This window comes from Zootermopsis nevadensis, unplaced genomic scaffold, assembly GCF_977971745.1.
Source record: "Zootermopsis nevadensis isolate Lab colony 2312 unplaced genomic scaffold, Znev_1.0 Znev_ptg000009l, whole genome shotgun sequence".
Classification (NCBI taxonomy): domain Eukaryota; kingdom Metazoa; phylum Arthropoda; class Insecta; order Blattodea; family Termopsidae; genus Zootermopsis; species Zootermopsis nevadensis.
The window spans coordinates 4,317,898-4,344,011 of NW_028259141.1; the positions used below are offsets into that span (position 1 = coordinate 4,317,898).

At 38.3% G+C, this 26,114-nt stretch overlaps 2 protein-coding genes across 6 annotated transcripts in view; one reads left to right on the forward strand and one right to left on the reverse strand.

Annotated features, from left to right (window-relative positions):
• The first annotated feature begins 264 nt into the window (after window positions 1-264).
• Window positions 265-26,114, forward strand: part of LOC110838315 (tachykinin-like peptides receptor 86C) — a 63,689-nt gene continuing 37,839 nt past the window's right edge. For both annotated transcript variants that reach the window (XM_022081413.2, XM_022081421.2), the window contains exons 1-2: window positions 265-420; window positions 24,151-24,382. The gene's annotated coding sequence lies outside the window, so the exon portion shown is untranslated. The remainder of the gene's footprint in view (window positions 421-24,150; window positions 24,383-26,114) is intronic.
• Window positions 9,272-26,114, reverse strand: part of LOC110838329 (polycystin-2-like protein 1) — a 40,980-nt gene continuing 24,137 nt past the window's right edge. Inside the window, exons 2-10 of one of the 4 annotated variants that reach the window (XM_087345852.1) lie at window positions 16,812-16,923; window positions 16,219-16,326; window positions 14,712-14,848; window positions 13,660-13,770; window positions 13,272-13,396; window positions 12,398-12,622; window positions 10,411-10,639; window positions 9,633-9,848; window positions 9,272-9,481 (exon numbers count right to left, since the gene is read on the reverse strand). In XM_087345852.1, the coding sequence (XP_087201978.1) occupies window positions 9,386-9,481; window positions 9,633-9,848; window positions 10,411-10,639; window positions 12,398-12,622; window positions 13,272-13,396; window positions 13,660-13,770; window positions 14,712-14,848; window positions 16,219-16,326; window positions 16,812-16,881 (1,317 nt within the window). In that variant the 5' untranslated portion in view covers window positions 16,882-16,923 and the 3' untranslated portion in view covers window positions 9,272-9,385. Of the gene's footprint in view, window positions 9,482-9,632; window positions 9,849-10,410; window positions 10,640-12,397; window positions 12,623-13,271; window positions 13,397-13,659; window positions 13,771-14,711; window positions 14,849-16,218; window positions 16,327-16,778; window positions 16,924-26,114 lie in introns of all 4 variants that reach the window. The other 3 variants (XM_022081437.2, XM_087345853.1, XM_087345854.1) reach the window with 3 other exon arrangements.

The window sequence follows — 26,114 nt, forward strand, 5'->3', positions numbered from 1 at the left end:
ATCAGTCTTTCGACTGGTTTGATGCGGTCATCCATTTTCGCCTATCTAGCGCCAATCTCTTCATTTCCACATATTTTTTTTACGTAAATACGTCTATACGGAAGGGTCATTCGGCAAAAAAGCGTACACATCTTCGTTGTGCTTTGGTTAATTCGCTGATGAACCTTCGGGATCGGTATGCCATCTAGTTAGTTAGTTGATACACCGATTAGACGCAATACTCGCGACATCTATCGGTCCCGAGTAGAGTTACTTGAACGAAGTAACACACTACTTCAAAACCTTCCTCGTTCGTCGGAACCAATTAGCTGCGTATTTTGAAATTGAGGTTAGAATTGTCTGTGATTCTGAACAAAGACTGTTAAATGATAAATGGTCGAAATGTTATATTCTCGTAATTCAAGAAAATTTAAAAGTAAGGTAAGTTTTGGTTTTATATATGATCTACTTTTGTGCACGGTGTTTTTTATTTTCATGATTGTGTTCTGATTCGTGCGTATTTAAGCATACATTCATGTTACAGATTTGGAGTTCTGCAAGTCTTGTTGCTGTCGCATTTAGATATTAAAAAAGTATTATTTAAAATTGCAATTGAATGTAGTTAAATTTCTTGGACGTAACCTCAAAACTCCACATCATTCCCGGTGCACACCTCTTGCCCTATCCATGCACGCACATGCCTCGCCCATCTCATTCTTCTCGACCCTGACAATATTGGGCGAGGAGCATACATTTTTAAGCTCATCATTATGCAGTTTTTTCCATACCCCATCATCTTCTGTCCTAGGCCCACCTGTAATCTGTATTCCTCACTCAGAGTGAGAGAACATGTTTTGAACCCACACAAAACAACAGGCAAAATTATTGTTTTATATATTTTAATCTTCAGGATCTTAGAAATCAGAAGGGAAGACAAAATATTTTGAACTGAAAAGTAGCAAGCATTTCTGGAATTTAGTATCCTCATGAATATAATTTTGATTTGTTATCTTGTTTCCAAGTATTTTAACTTTGTCACACTTTCAAAGGATTTATTAGCCACCCTAAGATAATTCTACCTTCCTGTCTACTGACAAGATACTAACATGTACTTAGTTTTTTTTTAATTTACTTCTAGCACCACCTTTCTACTAGCGTCTAGTAAAACTTATGATTTCCTCTTTCTCATATTTATATCTTCACCCAATAAATTAATTTCATCAGCAAATACCAACAGCTGATGTGTCTCATTCAATTGCAAACCATCCTGCCTATCTTGGACTTACCTGATGGCATATCATAACACAAAGTTACAAAACAATGGAGACAAAGTATCTCCCTGTTTCAGACAGTTCTTGGTGGAAAATGATTCAGATATATATTAACTTATACAAATTTTGCTACAGATTTCATTTGAGCACATTTTTATTAGACTCACTGGCTTCTTTGGTACATCAAATTCAATAAGAATATTGTATAACACTTCTCCCGTAAGAGAGTCATAGGTTTTTTTGAAATCTATAAACAGTTGATGTACAGTCCCATTGAACTCCCATTTTTATCTCTAGTATCTGATGGATTCAAAAGATCTGATCAATCGTTGACCTGTCTCGTCTGAACCCACGCTGATGATCCCCAATAATTTCATTCGCATATGGGGTTAATCTTGCCAAAAGAATGTTTGATAGAATTTTGTATGAGGTTGATAGCAGAGAAATTCCTCGGTAATTACCACACTGTCTTGTCCCAATTCTTATGAATAGGAATAATTATGGATTCCTTCCATTGTTGTGGCATCTCTTTCTTATCCCAAATTAACTGAATAAGCTTATGGATCCTCATATGCAACATCTTGATACCTGTTTTAATTAATTCTGCAGGAATTTGATGAATACCTGGAGATTTATAGCTTTTCAACTTTCCAATATATCTAACATCATCAGTCTCATGAACATTTAAGAGCTGGTTAAAGAAATGTTTCCACCTATTCAAAATTTTGATTGAATATGCTAGTAAATTGCTATTATCAATCTCTACCAAATTAGTCTGATGTTGATACCCTTTCTTAAAATCATCTATGCCTCTGTACAGATCTCTAATATTTTTGTCCTAATTATTTGTCTTAAGCCAAATCATTTTGCTTTTCTGATATTCCCTTTTATTATTTCTAAAGGTTCTACTAGCTTCACGTCTCACATTACATAGATTATCTGCATTTGTTTTGTTTGGGTCCTGCAACCATTGAAATTTTGTTTGCTTCCTTCGATCGATTAATTTTGAACACTCTTCATCAAACCACGGTTTATTTTGCTTTCTCCTGTAGTATCCTATTTTCTCTTTGGCTGAAATTTTGTTGCAGTTTCTGACGTTTTCCCACTCCCTGCAGATATCCACACTTTCATTATCTTTATCAGTCTCTAAAATTTGAAACCTATTCGAAATTTCAAATTGAACTGTTAGTGAAACTTGGTCTGGCACAAATCTAAAACTTCTTGACGATGGTGAAGAGTCAATTGAATAAAGATTTACTTGGATATTATCCATCGTCTAGTAATAAAACGTAAAAAACGTAAAACGACGTTTCGGAGATGGGGCTCTATCTCCGTCTTCAGGTTCCTACTCAGTTGGGCCCACTAGATAGAGCTAATCCCTACCTCCGGACCATAGAGCCCCATCTCCGAAACGTCGTTTTTTACGTTTTATTACTAGACGATGGATAATATCCAAGTAAATTTTTATTCAATTGGTCTGGCACATTCAAGAGAAAACAGAAGCTGAGTGTATTTGAGAGAGAAAATGAGAAAGGATGTTTGCATTTAGGAGAGATGAAATTACAGGGAGGGTTGACAAATGTGCGTGAAAATCTCCACAGTTGGTTCCCTTTTTCCAGTATTATCAGGATGTTCTAATCAAGGTCACATAGAATGCATAGAGGGGACATGATATGTGCTTACAAAATATTGGTTCTAAAGTTTTGAGACCCTTCATAACTTGGCAATATTAAAATATATTTTAGTTAATTAAAATGTGGATTGGTCTGATCTGGTGCAGGGCAGGGACTCGTCGTGAGCTATAGCAAAGTAGTTAACGAATCATTTCTATAAAGAGAAGAGAATACCTTGACGAACTGAGCATATGATCAGCTTCTCAATGACTCTGCCCTATGGAGTCCTTTACTTGTTAAACATACAAAAGTACATTTTTGTACTGTTTCCTCAGGAATAAAAAGCAATTTGGATTGATAATTCCTTGGTTGTGGTTGCCAGTTTGAATCCCATGTAACTGCAGTCTTCCACACCTTTAATATTACATGAGTAGGTTAGTTAGACTCTTCTGGTACTAGAGTCAGCGATGGACTTAAGCTATCTCAGGGTTGGATGTGGTGTTGATTAGTAGTAGAGATATCACCATGACCGACCACATATGAATTATAACCAGGTTTGTAATTAGAATGTCTCTTAAAACTGGATACACTTGCCTGCCTGTCACCACTAGAAGCCATACATTTCACCATACAAAACACTCACTCATTATTTATCAAGCATATAAATAAATGTTCATAATGTTTGATGAACTCCAGTTAACATGACTTAAATTTTACAGCACTTGCCTCAGTTTATGACTATGAAATATTTGTAACAGTTAATTTCTTAAAATTGGTTCTAAAATCCTTTTCTAGTCTTAAATTTGACTGATTTATGAAGACATTTCTTCTCTGTATAATATAGTCGGTGCAGGAGTTTTCGGCCGTTAGAGAAGCTAGCAGATGGGCCTACTCTGTGTACCTGAGGTGGCACGGTCAGTGCATTTCTTTTGTTTGGGCGTTCAGTCCGATAAGCTCCTCGGTGCAGTCCGCATTATACTATCGCAAAAGAGACTCGCTCCTAGCCTTCCCCTTGAAAATTCCACTGGCCAAAAACTACTGCACCGACTATAACTGGTAGGTGAACGTGTGCAAGTTTAAAAATCTTGGAGGATCACAGCTTCTGAGACACCCTTTTCAGTTTCTGATTTGATTTCTAATCCCCACAACTGACTGGCACATTTCAGTCAGTCCCTTCTAGTTATGAGGCCTCACCCCTGAGAACTTCTCTGATTGGCTGGCTTCTAAAAATGTAAACTTTGGTCAGTTGAAAGCAAGCAGTTCCCTGCACTTTTTTCCCCTCATCCATTCTTCCTTTGGGTATAGTTTAGCCAGTCTGTCATGGTTGAATCAAATGGCAGGTCCTGACCTGCATGTACCAAGCCTGAAACGGCACCCTAAAAGCTTTAGCTCTGGTAAATACAAAAATGACAAGAGTTTAATTTTTAAGCCAGTAAAAGCTAAATTATAAAACATGCAGGTTTCTAAATCCTATGGCTGTCTTTTCCATTCATTCAAGTAACTTTATGCTAACTATATATATATCCGGTTTAACAATGTTTATACATTTTTCTGGTACCCAAGGTTACATTCTAATTTTTCTTCTCCATTCTTGTCTGTCTGCCCACAAATTCTCTTCGATGTAACTAAATATAAAACTGAAATTGAGATATCAAACAATCTTGAATACTGATGAGTTCATAACTGTGTTCTCGACTGCTTGGACTGTGGAATGTATACGATTTATAAACCTGTATCATAGTATCCAATAACATCGCATAGAAATGTATAACAACAGAAAGAAGCAAGATCCTACAAGAATTTCTACTCTTTCATTCAATATACAAATTATAATGTAATAAGTATGTAGTATACCAAAGGGTACCAGAAGACAGAAATCTTGAACGGATTTTTAATGTGGATGAAACTGCATTATATTGGAAAAAGATGCCATCCAGGACTTACATTGCCAAAGAAGAGAATGCCTGGATTCAAAGCTGCAAAAGACAGGCTAACACTCTTGTTAGGGGCTAATGCAGCTGGTGATCCTAAGTTGAAGCCCATGCTCATTTACCACGCCGAGAATCCTAGGGCACTAAAGAATTATAGAAAAGCTAGCCTACCAGTTTGTTATAAATCCAATGCCAGAGCATGGATGACTGAAGCTTACTGCAAGGAAAAGAAGATTCCTTTCAAGATTTTACTTCTTTCTGATAATGACCCAGGACATCCTGGAGCTCTGATTGGCATGTGCAATCCTGAGATAAATGTTGTTTTCCTGCCTGCAAATACAACTTCATTACTGCAGCCTATGGACCAAGGTGTAATTGCTAACTTTAAAATGTATTATGAAAGGAGAACTTTCGCTAAGACTATAAATGCCTTCAACAGTGATACACAGCAGCATCAAAAGAAAATAAATTAAAAGCATTTTGGAAAGGTTTCGCCATTCTAGATGGTATAAAAACTATTAGAGATGCATGGGATGAAGTTAATGAAAGTCCTCTTAAAGAATCTAATTCCAGAACTTATGGACAATTTTGAAGGATTTGCAAATCCAGTGGAGGAAGTGACTTCAAATGTTGTGGAAATGGCAAGGGAGTTGGAGTTCGAAGTCGATCCTGAGGACGTGGCAGAATTGCTTAGGTCTCATGACCAGCCCTTATCTGATGAAGATCTTCTTCTGCTTGAAGATCAAAGGAGGATTTTTCGAGAAGAGGAGTCTCATCCTGATGAAAATTCTGATGTCCTGAGAGAAATGACAACCAAGGAATTGCAAGAATATATCAACCACATAGAAATTGGAATAGCAGGTTATGAGAGAATAGACCCAAATTTCGATAGAAATTCTAAAGTAAACCCCTGCTAGAGCTTCCGAACTATCACCGAAACAAATAAGATTCGTTGAAGAGTCAGATGATGAAGATGAGCCATCTCCTTCATCCTTCCTACTATAAACATATCAATTTTCAAATTTATATTCACCAATCACTATAAACTGAAGACGAAAATATTTTAAGGTACGCAATGTGTGTACTACTGATATTCATTTTACTTTCATATCATTTTCTTATTCCTAGCACTATTGTGCACTTACTATATGATAGTGTAAACATCTTATTAGGCTTTGATATGCATTTTCAAGTGAAAAAGGCAAAGATCCGCTGTTCGGCGGGGTCTGGTCCCTAACCCACCGTATGTGCAGTGCCCTACTGTATTCCGAAACTTGACGACTATTGTCAGAACATTTTCATTTGCTACACACCAATAAGTAAAAATATAGCAGTCCTTTGTAAACACATGATTTTATTACACATAAACACATTTTTATAAGCCTAAACAATATCAATGGACAAACATGCAAAATAAAGCTACAGACTAACATATCAAAATAAGTTCTTGCAAATTTAATTTTAGTAGTGTTCTGTAGTGTAATCAAAATTTTTAATCAAGAACATTTTGTCTTCACATTGAAATTCTCTCTGAAGAGATAAATGAATATTACTGCAGTAAGTTAATAAATAAATACATATAAAAATCTGCACTAAATCAGAATTAACTAGAGAATAATATTTTTAAATTTACTTTGGTAAAAGTTCCGTAATTACTTTGTATGCATACAAGGTGAGTCAGAAGTATGTTTACAAACTTTGTGTGCGTGTTCCAGGATCAAAAATAAGAAAAATGTCCCTATGAACATGTGGGCGCAAATGTTTCGTTTTCAAAATGATAGCCAAAAATAAGTTTCAATGAATGACTTTATTGCCAAGTACGAATAAGGACAAGGATGTTTCTTTACAACAGATGCTCAAATGTTGGTCCTCCATTTTCACACATGCCTGAGCACAACGTACACAAGACTGACGTATTCGTTCGTACACACCAGGGTTTCCTCGAATCATCTGGCATGCATTCTGCACACATTCCCATAAGTCGTCTTCATTGTTTTTGGGTGTTGCATAAACGACAGACTTCAAGGGACCATACAAATAAAAGTCCAATGGAGTCAGGTCCAGTGACCTCGATGGCCATGCCCCTGGGCCACCGTGTCCAATCTGTCGCTGAGGGGACTGTTCATTGAGATATCTGACGCGACGGGAGAACTGTGCTGGGGCTCCGTTGTGCATAAACCACATTTGTCTTCTTGTATTCAGTGGTACATCTTGAAGGAGACGTGGCAAGTGTCTTCTTAAGAATCACCGATATGAAAGTCCTCTTCGACGCAATGGAAGCATGTGTGGACCAATAAGCATGTCGCTAACAATTCCTGCCCAAACGTTAATTGAAAATCTTTGCTGGAAGCTGGATTCACTTTGATATAAAGTCAATTCATTGAAACTTATTTTTGGATATTATCTCGAAAATGAAATATTTGCGACCCCATGTTCATAGGAACATTTTTCTTATTTTTGATCCTGGAACACGCACACGAGGCTTGTAAATATATGTAATTGTGTATTGTAAGGACCACTGTCACCGGGTGCAAACCCAATTGCAGTAAATAAATTAATACTTCTGACTCACCCTGTATTTGTCATTATCTGGATTCTTATCTTCCCTGCCATTCTTCCTTTCATATTGCAGTTTTTATATCAATTTTTCAAAGTGTTGAGACCGCCGTCGAAAATTATCGGAAATCTTTAACCCGTGATTAAAGAAAGAATCAGTAAATTATTGAGGGTACTAGAATTGCAATTGGTTATACTAATTGGTCACCACTACATTTATTGTAATTTATTATTGTTTATTTTTTAAATTTTCTTTTGTGCAAGCACAAGCTGTTTGTTATTGTAAGAGTGAAATGATGTGTTGTCAATGTTAAAACTTGGTTTACGCTTTGGAGTCAAATCCTAATAAGTGGTCAGTGGAGCTTGGCAGATTCAAAGTCTCAGGGATAAGTAGTCCTAATTATTATTGTCAGGATGTTGAATCTACTGTCCACCGACCAGGATAAAATCCCTGCTAGTAATTTGATATACGCGCATGCGCAAGATTTCGCGGTGAGTGACGAGTTGCTACTAGCCATCTTAAAAGCATTCGTTCCACAACCACTGAACGAACAACAGACGACAGGCTTTCATGTGTTCTAATGTGTATAGCTTTAAGATTACCTCACAGAGGCATAGTGATTTAATCTAGAATATTATCACAACACCCACAGAACACATTAGAGGTGCACTCACTACACGCTACTCTCAACTGCTTGATGTTTTCAGTCTGTGTGTAATACTGTAAAACTCTGGCGTGTCACACTTCCCACCAATAGCAGCCCTCGAGTCCACATGATAGGAAACATGGCAGGGATTTTATCCTGGCCGGTAGACAGTAGGATGTTAGTGTGACCTGAAGATATAACTTAGAGGAGTCACATGCATGCAGAATTTGCTTGCATTTGTATAAATTTTTGACAATTTTCTTAGGGTTAAATAATTCAAGGTCAATTTTTCTCATACACACCTTCACACTAGTGTAAACTGTCGATGTTGAACATTTCTGGATACATAGTTTGTTTAATCAGATAAGATAGTATCCAATGAAGATTTCTGTCTTCTGGGTTGTTGCGCCGCGTAGTTTGGTAGATGTCCACCAATGTTTCAGAGGTCATGGTGCCTCCGTCAAAAGGGCAATTCATACTCACCGCTGTGAAAACCTCAAATCCTACATGACATCCTATCATTATACACATTTATACATAGAAACACACTTGTACTACAATACTGGGGTACTGGATACGCCCTGTTCTTCCAGTGCCTGAACACTGAGCACTGGGTGTCCCAACTTTTCGTTGGCTTGATCTTTAGACATTCGGTTGGAATCCTTGGACGACGGATCGGCCCGTCGCAAGGCCTCTACCTATACACACGACAACACAACACAAAAGAAACACAGACCAACATCAATGGCTTGAGTGGGATTTGAACCACGGTCCCAGCGCCCATGTGGCCACTATTTTTTATTTAGTGTTCTGTCTGACGACAGGTCCATATGAACAGGATCCTTCCATCCTTTTCTCGGACTGGGACCTGTTCATATACGTTCTTGGCAGATGATCCAGAAGTGGTTTGCCATTGCCTTCTCCTGTATGTGAATGGAGTAATTGTTGGGATGCCACGGAGAAACCCCCGGAGGAAAACTCTGTGTTGCCTAGACCATGGCCTTGCCCACTACTACAATGAAAGTAAAACAGTAAAGCATCCTGCTAAATGCCTATGCAGGCACTTGGAGGGAGCGGAGATATACCTCCTACTCTTTCTTGACCTCAGCACCAGATGGTGGTGAGTGGTCAGCATCACGCTCCGGCCGTGCTTTACCCCCAGGAAAGGATCCTGGTACCCATTCGACAGGAGGCTGGGTGGGTCCCAGAAGGGGGGTTGGTCAAGTGTTTTAACCCCCTTCCTTTCATTGTATGCCGAGTAAACAGATGACGAATCCTAGGTAACCATTGTTGTTTATTTGTTGATATTCAACTTACACATTCTTGTGACCTGTCTTCGTTACACTTTTTTGCCGAATGACCTTGATAGACGAAAGGAGCACTTTGCTCTAGTAATAACTACAATAATGGCAGTACATGATATGAAGGCATGTGGTAATAATAATGAGGACGACAACTGAAATTGTAGCAATCTCCTTCCAGCACTGTAAAATAAAAACAAAGGCATGAAATAGCATTATGTTTATGACGTTACATCAGTATCATCTCATTAGAATCTGGCAACAACTTTATAAATCAGCATCAATTATAAATGATACCGAAACTGCAGGATATCAAAATTAGATATACACTTACCTTGACAAGCGACGAGACGTATTCGGAATTGGTGTATTTGAAAAGTTGGGGCCAAGCTATAAGTAACAGAAAACTAGTTGAAACGTTGTAAATTCCTCGAAAAGAACGAGTTAAGTCAAAGTTTCCCAACTTCTCCTCTGAAATATTTTGAAGTATTTGTGGTTCAATAACCACGTAGCTACAGATTCTGAAGCATATAGCATAATAGCTAAAAACCTGGGGACAAAAAACACAAGGATAAAATTACAATCACTGAAAGAATTAAGTGCATTAGACTTCATTCAAGCAGAATTACCAATTAAAAAATTACCCTGTAGGTGCTTTAATTGTTATTTAACTTATCCAAAAGCATGAGTAACTGAACAATGAACAGGATGAAAAGAAATTGGGTAGGAAGCAGCAAAGTTTAATAACTAACTAACTAGCTAGATGGCTTATGGAACCCGAAGGTTCATCACCAAATTAACCAAAGCCCTCCACCGGACACTGTCCCGGACCAACAAAATCCATTCCCCTTCAACTCTTCCCCAATTACCTATTCTCAAACGCCTGTAATCTGTGTTATTCCATCAGAGTGAGAGACCATGGAAACAAAGTGACATCTATAATATCAGAACAGGTGTCTTACGTAGTTTGCAAATCACGTCTTTCAAACACCAATGACCGTCTTAGAAATATACTTCTTGTATCTTAACTATTAATGTGAATATGAAATGGTTCAAGGCAATACTACTTTTATTTAATCTATATTATCTCAAGTCAGAGTAGAGAATCTCACCAGAAGAATGGGCAGCAATATAACATCAAATGCACTATCCTCGTATTTTCCCTTTAAGACCACAAAATCCATTATCCATTTTATGGTGTAGAAAAATATGAATGCTACGAACATGCATTCACAGACTGTAACAAAGTAGTCATACACGGTCACAAGTCGATGGAGTTTCACTGGAAAGAGCAAGTATGCTGTTACAATTCCTTCTGTTGGTTCGTTCTCAAAAACAAGCCTGTTAATAAAGACATAAGAAGTTCAGTAATCACCAATTGGTTAAGCTGTACTCTTGGGTGGCACTAACAAGATATGTTTTAGTTATAATGCACATGCATGTATTCAGGCCCATATATAATAAGGGGCTTAAGATAATTTAATAAATGAAAAATACACAGTGTTCCAGAAATTCCAGGGAATTTCCTGACAAGCTAAGAAACTATTACTTTATCAAGAGAGACTTCGTTTCATGGGGCTGATTTTTTTTAGTAATATTGCAGGACCCCATTGGTCTTCATGTTCATTCACTGGAGACCAATGGCAGGAAATTTCACACCATATTTATTTATTGTCATAATTTGTTTTGCCTTGTTTTTAATTAAATATTTACTGTATTCAAAAATGTTTAAAATTAAAATTGTAGACCTGATTGAGATCTATATTTTATGTTCTGTATCATTATTTTCGTACGGTGAGCCATTTTTGGAAAACTGGTATAGCATTTGATATGATGTTCATGAAAAACAGAAGTTATGTCATGTGATACAAATCTCAAATTTAATTTGCCAGATTTTTGATGTTAATACGTGGATAGGCATGATCGTCCTGTTATGCGAGTTTATCGAAAGGATGCATAAAATGGTTAATATTAAAGATATTCAACATAATTGTGACTGTGTTGCACATTCTTTTATGAGCTGTTTTATATGTATTTATATTGACTTGTAAACTAGTTTCTTTGTTAGCCTGTAAACAGCCTATAAGAGATTCTTCATTGTATTTATACTCTCACTCAAATTAACATAATTCCAACTTACACTGTCTGTGTCATTTAACTTGGTTTATAGCAGATTTGGGTCCACGAGGGGGTAAAGTTAGTATGACATCCTTTTTCCATACCCTGATAAATGCTACGTCTCGCGCCATATCCGCGCGGTCTGAGGCATCATGCTTCAGACCGGTGATACGGAATGCTCGCTGGTTCGAGTCTCGGGGGAGAAGAAATTTTCCCATGAGCTTTCGACCAATATATGGGACCGGTGCCAACCCAACATCGTGAGGAAATTGGGGAGCTACAATGAGTAGCGTAATCCGGTCAGGAAAGCTAGCAATGGCTGGGGGTTCGTCGTGCTGACCACACGTCACCCTATATCTGGTTGGATGATCGTTCACCTCTGCTTAGGCATGTGAACATGAGGCCAGCAGTAAAGCTAGTCGACTTTGGCTCTCTGGAGCTGTTACGCCACGGATAATAATTATTATTTTTATTGATAAGTGCTACTGTCCAAAATAACATTCCTCATTGAAATAAGCAGTGTATGTACCACAGATATGTAGCAATGGGGCAACAATATACCAGTCAAGAAGCATTTTGTAAATTGGGGCCATGTTAATTAACTAGATGGCTGACTGAACCAGAAGGTTCATCACCGAATTAACTAAAGCCCTCCACCGGACCCTGTCCTGGGCCAACAAAATGCAGTCTCCTTCAACTCCTATCTCCCACAGACCCCCCCCCCCCCCCTGATATTATCCTCCCATCTACGTCTAGGTCTCCCCAGCAGTCTCTTCCCCTCAGGTTTCCCAATATCAAGCTGAACCAAAATCACTTCTATTGAGAGCAGATGCCAAGTAAATTGATGCAGACAACACCTGATTGCAGACCTAACATTTCCAGCCCCACTTGATTCTCCTGGACCCTCCTGATGGCAAAGTACATTACACAGAAAATATAAATATCTGTGATAAAGATAAGAATTTGAAAGTGAGAACTTACTTCACAATGAAGATTGCATCGACATTTGCATTATAGACCATTAGGTCAATGAAAATGGCTCTTGTTCTTCCTGTAACCCACTGATTATTCTTCAAGGTAAGCAATTTCTCAATGGTTTCGCTACGGTTGAGTGACAGATCTTCATAATATCCTCCGCCACTATACAAGGAAAATTTTCCCTGATGACTGGAACCACCCAGTTCTTCTGCAGTGGAATAAGTCCACCTGTAGTCAGAAACAGTAAATTAGTCTGCAAGTCGTCGAAGTGGCCGCGTTGTCTTAGGCGAGGATCTTGTGCAGCTTGGTCACTGGGACCGTGGGTTCAAATCCCACTCAAGCCATGGATGTTTGTCCGCGTTTTTCTGTGTTGTGCTGACCTGTGTACAGGTAGATTCCTTGCGACGGGCCGATCCCTAGACCAAGGAGTCCTACCGAATGTCCATAGATCAAAGCCAACGAAAAATTAGGACTCGCAGTGCTCAGGCACTTAAAGAATGGATCGTCAATGTATCAAACTAAAGTAAATTAGTCTGCTTGTTTTAATTCTAATATACAAACACAGAAATATGAGTTCTGGTTGTGTACATCTGCGTTTAGAGGTTATTCAAAAAAGTAAGGAAGAATGGTTTATCCTTGCAATACACACACACCATAATATTACTTTCTTGAAGAAGTCCTAAAGAAATCAGAAAACTATGTTGTACCACACGGACAAAATGTATCTGCTAATAACAGTACCAATTCCTCAAGCACTTTCGTAGAGGCAGCTGTGTGGTGTTTACCATATCTTTCATATGTTTTCCTATAAACATAAAGGGAATATTTTTATTTATATCAATAAAGTTGTCTGCTGAAATGTTAATTGAAAACTTACGCTGTCCCGTTTCCTGGCCCAAATGGTTTTGTATCTTCGTACCAACGTGAATATAATTCATAACATAATTCGATTGATCGATTCAATGCTCGACGTACTACGCACGAATCATTTCTCACTCTCACCTGTAGACATCAAAGTATTACTTTCATTATAGTTACTCCAATACACACAAAAGTCCTATGCCTTATTAACGTGACACCTATTCATTAGAAATGCTGTATGATGAAACAGTTCATATGAATGTATCTTTTAATTACTGAATTCTCTATAATGTTTCTTGTATTCGCAAATAAATAAATCAGATAACTTATAAATCATAAATTATCAATAGAATTCTAACTTTATTTCACTCAAAATGTTTTGTTATAAAGGAAAATTTACAAACCTGTCGTAGGCGAGGTGCTCCAACCAGCTTACTATCTTGCAACACAAATGCTTGATGTGTATCATTTTCGGATTTCCCGTATATACTGTCGATCATTACAGTTTCTGCGAACTAAAAACAAAAGTAATTAATCGCGTGTAAAAACAAAGATCATAAAAGTTAAATATAGACTGTAAAATGCAGTGCATTCGAAACCATTATCTAAATATGAACTATCAGTCACTAAATCTTTATGATACATAATATTCTTAGAGTAGTTAATTTGCAGTTACCCAGATAATCAATGATCTTTTTAAGTAAATGTTGTGATGCTGAGAAAAGCCTGCCTGTTTCCAAGACCCATTTTAATGCTGTTCTTTTATATCTGCCAATGTTTTCCAAGTGGGCTCTTTCCTTGAATTTTTCAATCAAAATTATGAACACGTTTCTTGAACATTATCTTTCCTATCCATTTCGCATTACATGGTTTCCTCATGCAAACAGTGCTGGGTGTTTAATATCAAAAAATTTCAATCCCTAATAAAATGTGCTATTTATTTCATCTTGAAGATAGACAGCAGTTGTTAATATTTGTAATAATAAGCCACAGACACTAAACAAGGGCGTTACCTTCATGACGTCTTCCCAAAAAATGAAGATTAAAATTTATACTATTTATTTGCAGCAAGATAGAAAAAGTATTCTAAAAATAGGAAGTGTTGCATAATGCTGTCAGGGAGATTAAATCTGGAAGACTGAGATTGGCAGGCCATACAAAAAGTATGCGGAAAGATGGAATTCATACACAATTTTATTTTGAAGATTTCATAGAAAGAGACCAGTTGGGAGCACCAGGTCAGATTTAGTTGTATGAATACTGACTTGAAAGTGATGTTAATTAACCTTCTCGTGCCATAATAGAAAACTTCTTTTACAGTTGGGTAACTTTTTTATATGAATGTTGTCGACTGCTTAATCACTTAATTAGCATATGAGTTTCTTAAATCATTTCATTATCTCCACATTACAGCATTTATGTATGTCCCAATCGCAAATTTATCTTAAATTCATACCTTCCAGAATTGAGTTATGGTTGATAAGTTTTTGAAGGTTCTTTCTGCAACACAATCACGAAACGTAGCATACATAAACGAATCATTAAGATGGTTTCTGCACCAATACCACATGTTGGGTGAAATCCCCAATGTTCCTGAAAAAATAAAGTGATATTTCGAAGAAATATAAACAATTCCAGTGGTAGAACTTAGATCACAGGTGATGACAGAGAAATTAAAAGAAGCGTGTTATTTAAAAAATTACAGACTTTAATCAAAGTTTAAATAAAATTATAACTTTCTCACTTTTTCAATTGGAATACATGCACTGAATCTTTTTCATAATTCCGGGCTGTGGCAAATACAACACATGGCATGTCTAAATGGTTACCAGGAAATCACATTTCTCAAAGAAGGCTTAGAGAAACTGGTGTAAAATATGTAACTCGTGAAGGTCTATAACTTTCATTTGGGAAATTATTTGTCTTATGTATTAATAGAAAAGAAAAACATCGTAATCCCTATAGAATTAACAACTGCACTATTAATTAACTTTATCGACAATGGAATTTATGATTCTGCAACATGTAGTATTTGTACCATTGTTTAGTTAAACAAGGGTTCATATGTATCTTAATTAAATGAATATCAAGATGAGTGAACTTTCCAAATCACAGAGAATTTGTTTTAATGTTTATATATTCCACTATTTGGGGCTAGGAGAGAAGACGATGGGACATGGAGAAAACTGCATAATGACGAGCTTAAAAATTTGTACTCCTCCAAAGCATTGTCAGGGTGATTAAGTCGAGAAGAATGAGATGGGCGGGGCATGTAGTGCCCATGGATGGGACAAGAGGTGTGCACCGGGTACTGGTTGGGAAGCCTGAGGGAAGAGACCTCTGGGGAGACCTAGACGTAGATGGGAGGATAATCTCAGGCGGGATCTATGGGAGATAGGAGTTGAAGGAGATTGGATTTTGTTGGCCCAGGACAGGGTCCGGTGGAGGGCTTTGGTTAATTCGGTGATGAACCTTCGAGTTCCGTAAGCCATCTGGTTGGTTGGGTCCACTATCTGGGAAGCCTGAGGGGAAGAGACCGCTGGGGAGACCTAGACGTAGATGGGAGGATAATCTCAGGCGGGATCTATGGGAGATAGGAGTTGAAGGAGATTGGATTTTGTTGGCCAAGGACAGGGTCCGGTGGAGGGCTTTGGTTAATTCGGTGATGAACCTTCGGGTTCCCTAAGCCATCTAGTTAGTTATGAATTCCAAATTTGACTACAGTTTTCCTTTCCTGTTAAATCCACATTCTGATAAAGCAGCGCTCACGAGGTGCTAATGTTACGTAATGAGAGTGGGTAAATGATCCTATTTGTACATAATAACATAAAAACGAAAATAGGACTTGACTTTGTAGGCAGTACAAGTACCTGTTTTATTAAACACTCTTGGTAGTAGCACCCTGTCTGAGTATCAGTTACACTGTACTCCTGGTAATATCATGTGAGTCAAAATTTACTTACCTATTATCATTATGAAGAGGAAGATAAAGGACAGGATGAATTTTATGTCACTGGATATGGTCCCTCTCTTGTTAGTCTTTATAAATGCAAGAAATTTCTGCTTCATTCCTAAAACACAAAGCACTTCGTATCAGTTCTGAGAATTATTATAGGCATATTTATTGGGCCTTGTGCACAGCATCGGATAAAAAATGTATAAGACATGCCTTGATTTCATTTGTCTTTGGAATTTGGTATTAGCAAAACGTATGTTCTTGAGGTACCATATTAATCAGGGCTGTGGAGTCAGAACTAAAACCTCCGATTCCTTAATAAAACCTCAGTATGTATTAATAATGGTAACCCTACTAAAATGGTAAATGGTACCATAAGATATTTAATCACCACCTCGTGAATCATCAGGCTACTTTTTGGCTCAACGCGTCATTGAATCTCCCTAAGCGTGAGGCCGTCGGCGTCTCAAATGTTAACGAATGTGGTATTAAGATTTTATTTCGATGTTCGAGTCGGAGTCGGTTCATTTTTACCGACTCCGACTGCACAGTCCTGATGTTAGTTACCATAAATACCCAGTTCAGGATCACGCTCCATACCGTGCAATTGAATTCCATCAGCTGCAGGTTCTTGTTCTTTCACATTATAATTCGTTGTACTCGCAATCATTTTTCTATTAATCTAGACTTTGCACGTCTATGCTTCTTCTGACTGCAGCAAAACAAATATTTGTCGTTTATTTATTATGCCTAGCAACGGGTCGCATTATCAACAATGGGGAAGTCCAACAATACGAGTTCGAGCTTGCCTCAATGATTAGTTGATATTGTCACTGTGTTGAAATGCACGTGACCGTGAAAGAATTTCCTACAAGCTGTAAAACAAACTTATGAGCATGATACGACATGTTTCGTAAGCAAAATTCAGCGGCCATTTCTCGCCCAAGTCTCTCCTGATTCATCACTAGATGGCTCTGGCAGTCAAATCGGGATTGAGTAGAAATTGTGCAGAGTCAGTGGGCTGGTTACTCACTACTTTAAGACCAAGAAACCTCCGAAAAGGAGGCGGCGAAAACCTACAACTGGATTGTAGAGCCAACAAACTACAAGCTGTAATAACAAATAGACATATGAGGAAAGCCAGGAAGTAAATATATAGAAGGAATAAATAAGAATATTGCAGGCGATTCAGGTGCTGTCATCTGGTGGCCATAGTTGTATCTATTTTTACAATGTATCCACATATTCTGACCAATTGTTTTTATGTGGAATACACAGTTCCTCTCGCGGTGAAGAGAGAAAAAATTATGGTGAAGTGCGTAATAACATTAAATATTCTGATATGACTATTATTGTTGTCAGATGTTGTTTTGGAGGGAACTTAGGGCGATGCCAATCGACAAATTTTAATGTGAGTTTTCATAACATTTTACGTATTGATCAGTGTTAACAGCGATAATAATTTAATTAAGAGAGAGTTAAAATATGTAAATTTATTAGAGCTTGTCGCCTCGTGGTTTTGAATAGACATTCGCTTTACCACCGGGAAAGCGTCTCGGCTACCCAGTGGATAGAACGGTGGATTGACTTCAGAGCCAATCTGCGCGCGGTGGCAAGGAGAGTCATCCAGTTTGTACACCGACGATGTACTCAGCTAGTTCCTGGAAGCATCACATAAGGGCGGGGGAGGACAGGTAGATCCTTACCGTACAAATTTACTAATTTCAAGCTTCAGCTTGATATATATATATATATATATATATATATATATATATATATAATTAATTACTTGATGTCCAAGAGGCCTGTCATTTAATAAAGGACGAGTCAGAAACCTCTGGACTTCGTCTTCTCCTCAGGTACGAGGTTCTCACTCAGCCTCAGAAACGAGCGACTCCTCGTCTCTGCGGACGAAAGGCCTAAGCAGAGACGAGGGGAAATTTTGCATCTTTCCGTATTTAACAGGAAATGCAATTTCGTTTGCAGTCTTGCGACGAAACTCAGACGCCGCTGGACAAAGAATTCGAACGAGCTATTCCCGAGGACTTTCCGGTGGCCATAAATACAAGCAAATCGCATTAAATTTCTGATACGACCAGGAAGATTTACTTCGTAGATCTGAAGATACTTTTCTACTTTTCGTTGATGTATAAGTAAGAAACAATCACAGGATGATGAAGTGATGTCATTGCATTAAACATCTCCACGCAGGAGATTCGCTCCTCCGAAGCTAACAGCTGTTAAATCAGTAAAAGAACTTCATCTTTAATAAAACCCGAACACTCAATACTGCGTTACATGAGGCGACGAAAATTGAACTTTTAGTGAGAATGTTACCAACATATTAAAAACATATTATTCCGTGCATTAAATTGCTTCAATTAAGGCCCAGAATAACAGAGTTTTAATATATTTTATTTTTGTTAGAATTGTCAGATGAAAAAAAGGAAGTGATTTACTGACTAATCAAGTTTCGAGGGGTCACCGCAGTGGCGCCATGAATCATGTTTCAAGAAGGCAAGATGGCGGCCCTTCGTGACTAACAAGCAAGCAGACAACCACAATCGAAACTTAACAAGCCTAGAACCCGAACGAAATCACGCGTTACGTCGTACGAGTTTTGTCTTGCTGGAAGTTCGTTGTTCGCAAATAATGGCATTTTAAGTTCACAATTCGGCGAGTCTAAAGACGGCTTTCTTCCGGGCTGTTGTGTGGTACACGCTTATCGACCTGTCAGAAGAGCAATCGCCCTGATGATGGAGGCAGGAAGCGCCTCTGAAACGTCGGTAAACTTCAACCAGACCGCATGGCACAAAAGCCCAGAAGACAGCCATCATTTGTACTTTGTTTCGGGGAACCACCATTGCACTTTATCGCCAGTATCTGGCTCAGACTTGTGTTCCATTCAAGATCGAGCTGAATGAGTTGTCGTATCCCTGGCAGGGAATCGTTGGGCCCTTGACTCCCCGCGTCAGGATACGAACTGTAGATCTGCCGGGCGGATGCAAACTTATCTGGTGGCCTTGGAGCTATTGAGTAGGGCAGCGTTTAATCTTCAATCGACTATATAAAGATTCTTTTATTACGTGATATTAAAATGAAGATGGTTATACAGCAATAGTAGTTGTGATGAGACGCTGGATCCTTGACTGCGACGACCAAATCGTGAAGACCGGTGACAGCGTGGACCCTCTTGTCATATATCGACCCTTCACACATGTAATTGTGTATGACCTCATGTATTGTTTGATACTTTTAGTTCTTATTATTAATATATACTTGTAATTGTCAACATATTGTAAGGGTCAGTGAGCTACAGGCCAGACTGTGGAGATAATGAATCATCAAAATGATAAGAAGATTGCTATACAAAAATCCGATTATACTAATACCCCGCGCGTCTCTAATTAAGTGTCACCCTACGGTAAACCCCGGCACCTGTTGATGAGTATTTGCCCCTCCGGCACAGGACGCACTTTTAATCCCCTTTATAACCCACTGTCTGTAAACACAACGCGGACTACACCGGAATTTACTACCGAACGTTGCGTTCTACTCTGCATCACGCCTAACACAGTCTTGCTCCATAGTTTACTGACTCGAGCTACTATAAACTGGTGTAATTTTATTTCAATAAACAACTATATATATCTCTACTGTGTTGCTACAAGTGGGCTTCAATATCAATTCTTAAGTGTCCATCGCACCCAATCAACAGACTTCCGCTCGGTCTGCGCTCGCGTATCCCATCACCATCCTTCGGGATACAACAGTATTTTAAAAGTCTGTAATCTACAAAGTTGCCTCATGAAAGATAACCCGACTACATGAAAGTCATTGAGGATACTTTATATGAAAGTTTGTACATAAGATGGTACTGTAAAAATATATGGAGGAAAAGGTAAGCTCTTTTACGACACGAATTATTTGGCAAGTGCATCATTCAGCAATTATGTAATTCTTCTGAAATATAACAATAGGATGTTTTCAAGATCAGCGTTTTACATAATATATGCAGACAATTACAAATAGCCACATAGTAGGTACTTCATAATCGTATGCATCAAACATGATTGTGTTCTATTCCTAAAACAAAGCCAGAAAGTTCCTATAAACATACTGTTGCAACCTCTTCATTAGTGAGAACTGGAAGAATCAGTAAATCAAATGAGACACGTAAAACACCTTATTAGAAGCATATTCAGTTTTGTTCCTAAAAATACCTTAACATTATTTTAATGTTCTTAAAGTATTGGCAAAAGTTTCTGAAAATGTCGTCTGTTACTTTGAATGCGTAACTGATCTGTGGTACTGGTACACTGAAAATCTGCTGTTGTCGCAGCCGTTGAATCAAATGCCAAAGCTAGTCGTGGATGTTGACTCTTTCCAAGTAAATTATGCCCTTCAGATGTCCCCACAGTAGGAGATGGTAGATGTAAAATCTGGCTACAGAGGCCGCAAAGTCAATTTGATTCATCTCATCCATCAGCATGTGTGATGAGAGTCCAGAAGCTGCTTTATGTTGTAAATAAGACGCCCTAAGAGTTGAAACACTAACTCATAAGGTGATATGAGGACATCACCTGTTATTCCTGTACAAATATTACTTTTGAATTAATGCTTCATTGCTGTAGCCACTGACAAGAAACTTGTGACCATTTCCAATTTCTATGTGGTTGATATATTCTTCCAATTCCTGGGTTGTCATTTCTCTCGGGACATCAGAATTTTCATCAGGATGAGACTCCTCTTCTCGAAAAATCCTCCTTTGCTCTTCAAGCAGAAGAAGATCTTCATCAGATAAGGGCTGGTCATGAGACCTAAGCAATTCTGCCACGTCCTCAGGATCGACTTCCAACTCCAACTCCCTTGCCATTTCCACAACATTTGAAGTCACTTCCTCCACTGGATTTGCAAATCCTTCAAAATTGTCCATAAGTTCTGGAATTAGATTCTTTAAGAGGACTTTCATTAACTTCATCCCATGCATCTCTAATAGTTTTTATACCATCTAGAATGGCGAAACCTTTCCAAAATGCTTTTAATTTATTTTCTTTTGATGCTGCTGTGTATCACTGTCGAAGGCATTTATAGCCTTAGCGAAAGTTCTCCTTTCATAATACATTTTAAAGTTAGCAATTACACCTTGGTCCATAGGCTGCAGTAATGAAGTTGTATTTGCAGGCAGGAAAACAACATTTATCTCAGGATTGCACATGCCAATCAGAGCTCCAGGATGTCCTGGGTCATTATCAGAAAGAAGTAAAATCTTGAAAGGAATCTTCTTTTCCTTGCAGTAAGCTTCAGTCATCCATGCTTTGGCATTGGATTTATAACAAACTGGTAGGCTAACTTTTCCATAATTCTTTAGTGCCCTAGGATTCTCGGCGTGGTAAATGAGCATGGGCTTCAACTTACGATCACCAGCTGCATTAGCCCCTATCAAGAGTGTTAGCCTGTCTTTTGCAGCTTTGAATCCAGGCATTGACTTCTCTTCTTTGGCAATGTAAGTCCTGGATGGCATCTTTTTCCAATATAATGCAGTTTCATCCACATTAAAAATCCGTTCAAGATTTCTGTCTTCTGGTACCCTTTGGTATACTACATACTTATTACATTATAATTTGTATATTGAATGAAAGAGTAGAAATTCTTGTAGGATCTTGCTTCTTTCTGTTGTTATACATTTCTATGCGATGTTATTGGATACTATGATACAGGTTTATAAATCGTATACATTCCACAGTCCAAGCAGTCGAGAACACAGTTATGAACTCATCAGTATTCAAGATTGTTTGATATCCCAATTTCAGTTTTATATTTAGTTACATCGAAGAGAATTTGTGGGCAGACAGACAAGAATGGAGAAGAAAAATTAGAATGTAACCTTGGGTACCAGAAAAATGTATAAACATTGTTAAACCGGATATATATATAGTTAGCAGAAAGTTACTTGAATGAATGGAAAAGACAGCCATAGGATTTAGAAACCTGCATGATTTATAATTTAGCTTTTACTGGCTTAAAAATTAAACTCTTGTCATTTTTGTATTTACCAGAGCTAAAGCTTTTAGGGTGCCGTTTCAGGCTTGGTACATGCAGGTCAGGACCTGCCATTTGATTCAACCATGACAGACTGGCTAAACTATACCCAAAGGAAGAATGGATGAGGGGAAAAAAGTGCAGGGAACTGCTTGCTTTCAACTGACCAAAGTTTACATTTTTAGAAGCCAGCCAATCAGAGAAGTTCTCAGGGGTGAGTCCTCATAACTAGAAGGGACTGACTGAAATGTGCCAGTCAGTTGTGGGGATTAGAAATCAAATCAGAAACTGAAAAGGGTGTTTCAGAAGCTGTGATCCTCCAAGATTTTTAAACTTGCACACGTTCACCTACCAGTTATAGTCGGTGCAGTAGTTTTTGGCCAGTGGAATTTTCAAGGGGAAGGCTAGGAGCGAGTCTCTTTTGCGATAGTACAATGCGGACTGCACCGAGGAGCTTATCGGACTGAACACCCAAACAAAAGAAATGCACTGACCGTGCCACCTCAGGTACACAGAGTAGGCCCATCCGCTAGCTTCTCTACCGGCCGAAAACTCCCGCACCGACTATATTATACAGAGAAGAAATGTCTTCATAAATCAGTCAAATTTAAGACTAGAAAAGGATTTTAGAACCAATTTTAAGAAATTAACTGTTACAAATATTTCATAGTCATAAACTGAGGCAAGTGCTGTAAAATTTAAGTCATGTTAACTGGAGTTCATCAAACATTATGAACATTTATTTATATGCTTGATAAATAATGAGTGAGTGTTTTGTATGGTGAAATGTATGGCTTCTAGTGGTGACAGGCAGGCAAGTGTATCCAGTTTTAAGAGACATTCTAATTACAAACCTGGTTATAATTCATATGTGGTCGGTCATGGTGATATCTCTACTACTAATCAACACCACATCCAACCCTGAGATAGCTTAAGTCCATCGCTGACTCTAGTACCAGAAGAGTCTAACTAACCTACTCATGTAATATTAAAGGTGTGGAAGACTGCAGTTACATGGGATTCAAACTGGCAACCACAACCAAGGAATTATCAATCCAAATTGCTTTTTATTCCTGAGGAAACAGTACAAAAATGTACTTTTGTATGTTTAACAAGTAAAGGACTCCATAGGGCAGAGTCACTGAGAAGCTGATCATATGCTCTGCTGGTCGAGGTATTCTCTTCTCTTTATGCAAATGATTCATTAACTATGTAAGACTTGAGGTTCTCACAGCGGTGAATATGAAGATTTCTGTCTTCTGGGTTATTGCGCTGTGTAGTCTGGTCGATGTTAACCAACGTTTCAGAGGTCATACTGCCTCCGTCATCAGGGCGATGATGACGGAGGCAGTATGACCTCTGAAACGTTGGTTAACATCGACCAGACTACACAGCGCAATAACCCAGAAGACAGAAATCTTCATTCATTAACTAATTTGCTATAGCTGACGACCAGTCCCAGTGCCTTGATCGCTCGGACATTGGGATCGTTGGTTCAAATCCCGCTCGAGGCAGGGTTTTTGACCTCGTATTTGTGTGTTGTGTTGTCCTGTTGATTCCACGCCCATGAATGGAGTCCTGCCATAAGTTGAAACAATCGTAATTTAAGGAGCAAACGTTACCCGGAACAGGTCAAAAGACGATGTCCATGAAAAAGATGAGAAGGTTTATTCGTTGTGATTGCAAATCAACATCGAAAACATTACGAACAATTTAAATTTAGTTAAATCCGTAAAGCATCAATCTCTTATAATTTTGGGGCTTCACAGTCCATACTCGGTAGTTTTCTTCTGTTTCGTTGGGGAAGAAAACGTTTTAGGCAGTGTTTGTGTTTTCTGTGTACTAGCTTTTTCTTTTATGTTCTCAAATATTTTGTCTCGTCCCTGTCTCTTTACAGACAACATTTGAGCTCGCAGACCATAAACATTTCAACCGACGTTGGTCTTCTCGGTGGTAAAGCCGCTGTGAACTTGCACGTTAATCCCGGCATCACAGTGCCTTAAGCCAGTGCCTACGCGTTCAGACGGCTCTACAACCTTGGCGACCAATACCGAACTCTTCACCGCCGTGAGATCCTCAGATCTTGTATAAACATTTCTGTTCGCCATTCCCAAAGATCGCCGAACTATGTAAGTATAATGTTGTATCCCATGCCCCAAAATTCGCGGGCCCCAAGATTGCTTCGGGTTTTCCTTTGTCGTTCTTCATTCCCTCCAAGGAGACATGCTGTCATATTCTACGATCTCTTGCCAAAGTTCTCTTTTAACATTGATGTTTGCATAATCTTTTAAATTTCTTGTCATAAAGAGCAGGGCGTCCTTCGACCTCTTCAATTAATTGTTCGATATTCTCTTCTTGCAACATTCCTGACTTCTGTACTCGGCGAGCATAGAGAGAAAAATGTGGAACAAAAGAGAACAAGAGAACGACTGTTTAGTCGTACGAATGCGGTAGCCCTTAAACAACCAACCAACCAAATACCTGCCTGATCTGTACCAAATCACTGCTCATTGGAGTATTAACTATCACCAGAAACTTAATGTGGGAGTTAAACCACAGAGCTAAATTATATATTGTGAACTTATCAACGAACCCGATGAAGCAATCTGTCTCGATAAGATGATAGTCGCTTAGCAGGTGAAGAAGTTCCCCCTTATAGTAAAATAATTATTTAGTAATATTATTTAAATTATTAATCGAGCAAGAACAGTAGAGGGTATGTTCATTCCCAATGAGATGTACTCTCATGTGTGGGCTAAAAGGTTTTTTTTTACATCAATGTTAAATCTAGATAAGCAACAAAGTCACAACTGTACTCTGTATATAATATGAAAATGTTTCAAAATGCGAGTATCTGGGAACAATAACGAATATAAAACAGATTCGTGATGAAATTAGAAAGAGAATATTAGTGTTGAGTTCGAAAATGTTATCATTCTGTCAGCTTTTCAAAAATTCGAATATCAGGATAAACAAGGGAATGATTAGGCCAGTTGCTTTGTATTGATGCGGAATTTTGAAGGAAAAACGCAAATTTAACTTTAAACTTAACCATATTTTGATATCTCACTTCCATTTCATTAGCTAATTAGAGTGTACTAACATCACTACAATTCTTTACAAAGTTTCTGACACGATTTGCCAAATTTCCTTTCATAACAAACAGACGGAAGATTTGTGATATTAATTACTATATGTTCCTTTTTATGACGTAATTAGACAAGAAACGGATCAGAGACGAAAGAGGTTAATCGATTTTTTCTTTCTTTCTCTCATCCTCTTTTACTCGTACGTGTCGAGGTTTATTTATTCATTTTCTTGATCTATTTGGACAACGGTAGGACTCCTTGGATAAGTGATCAGCCCGACGCAAGGCCTCTACCTATAAAAACACAGAAAGACGCGGACAAACATCCATGCCTTGAGTGGGACTCGAACCCACGGTCCCAGTGCCCAAGCGCACGAGGTCTATGCCTCAGACCGCGTGGCCACTGCGGCCGGCTAATCGATTTTAACATCACATAAATTTATATTTCAAACAATTAATAGTAATAATTCGATTTTGTGTGACATTTGAGGTTATGTCGATGTTAGTTCGTCGTGTTCCTGGTCGAGCGCATGAGAGTGTGTGCGTCGCCCTCAGAACCGCTCTTTGGCCTGCAAATTGCGTTGATTGTCCTTTCCGAGACCACAAGTCAATTTTATTTTCGTTTCAATAAACACAGGCCCACAATTTAACAAAAATAACTCAGGCATATTCCATGGCACTAACGTAGCTGCTCTGGCTCTAAAAACAAGATTTCTAAAGTGATTCACAAAAATGTATTTTATTTATGTATAGTTCATTTGACGACGCTTTTT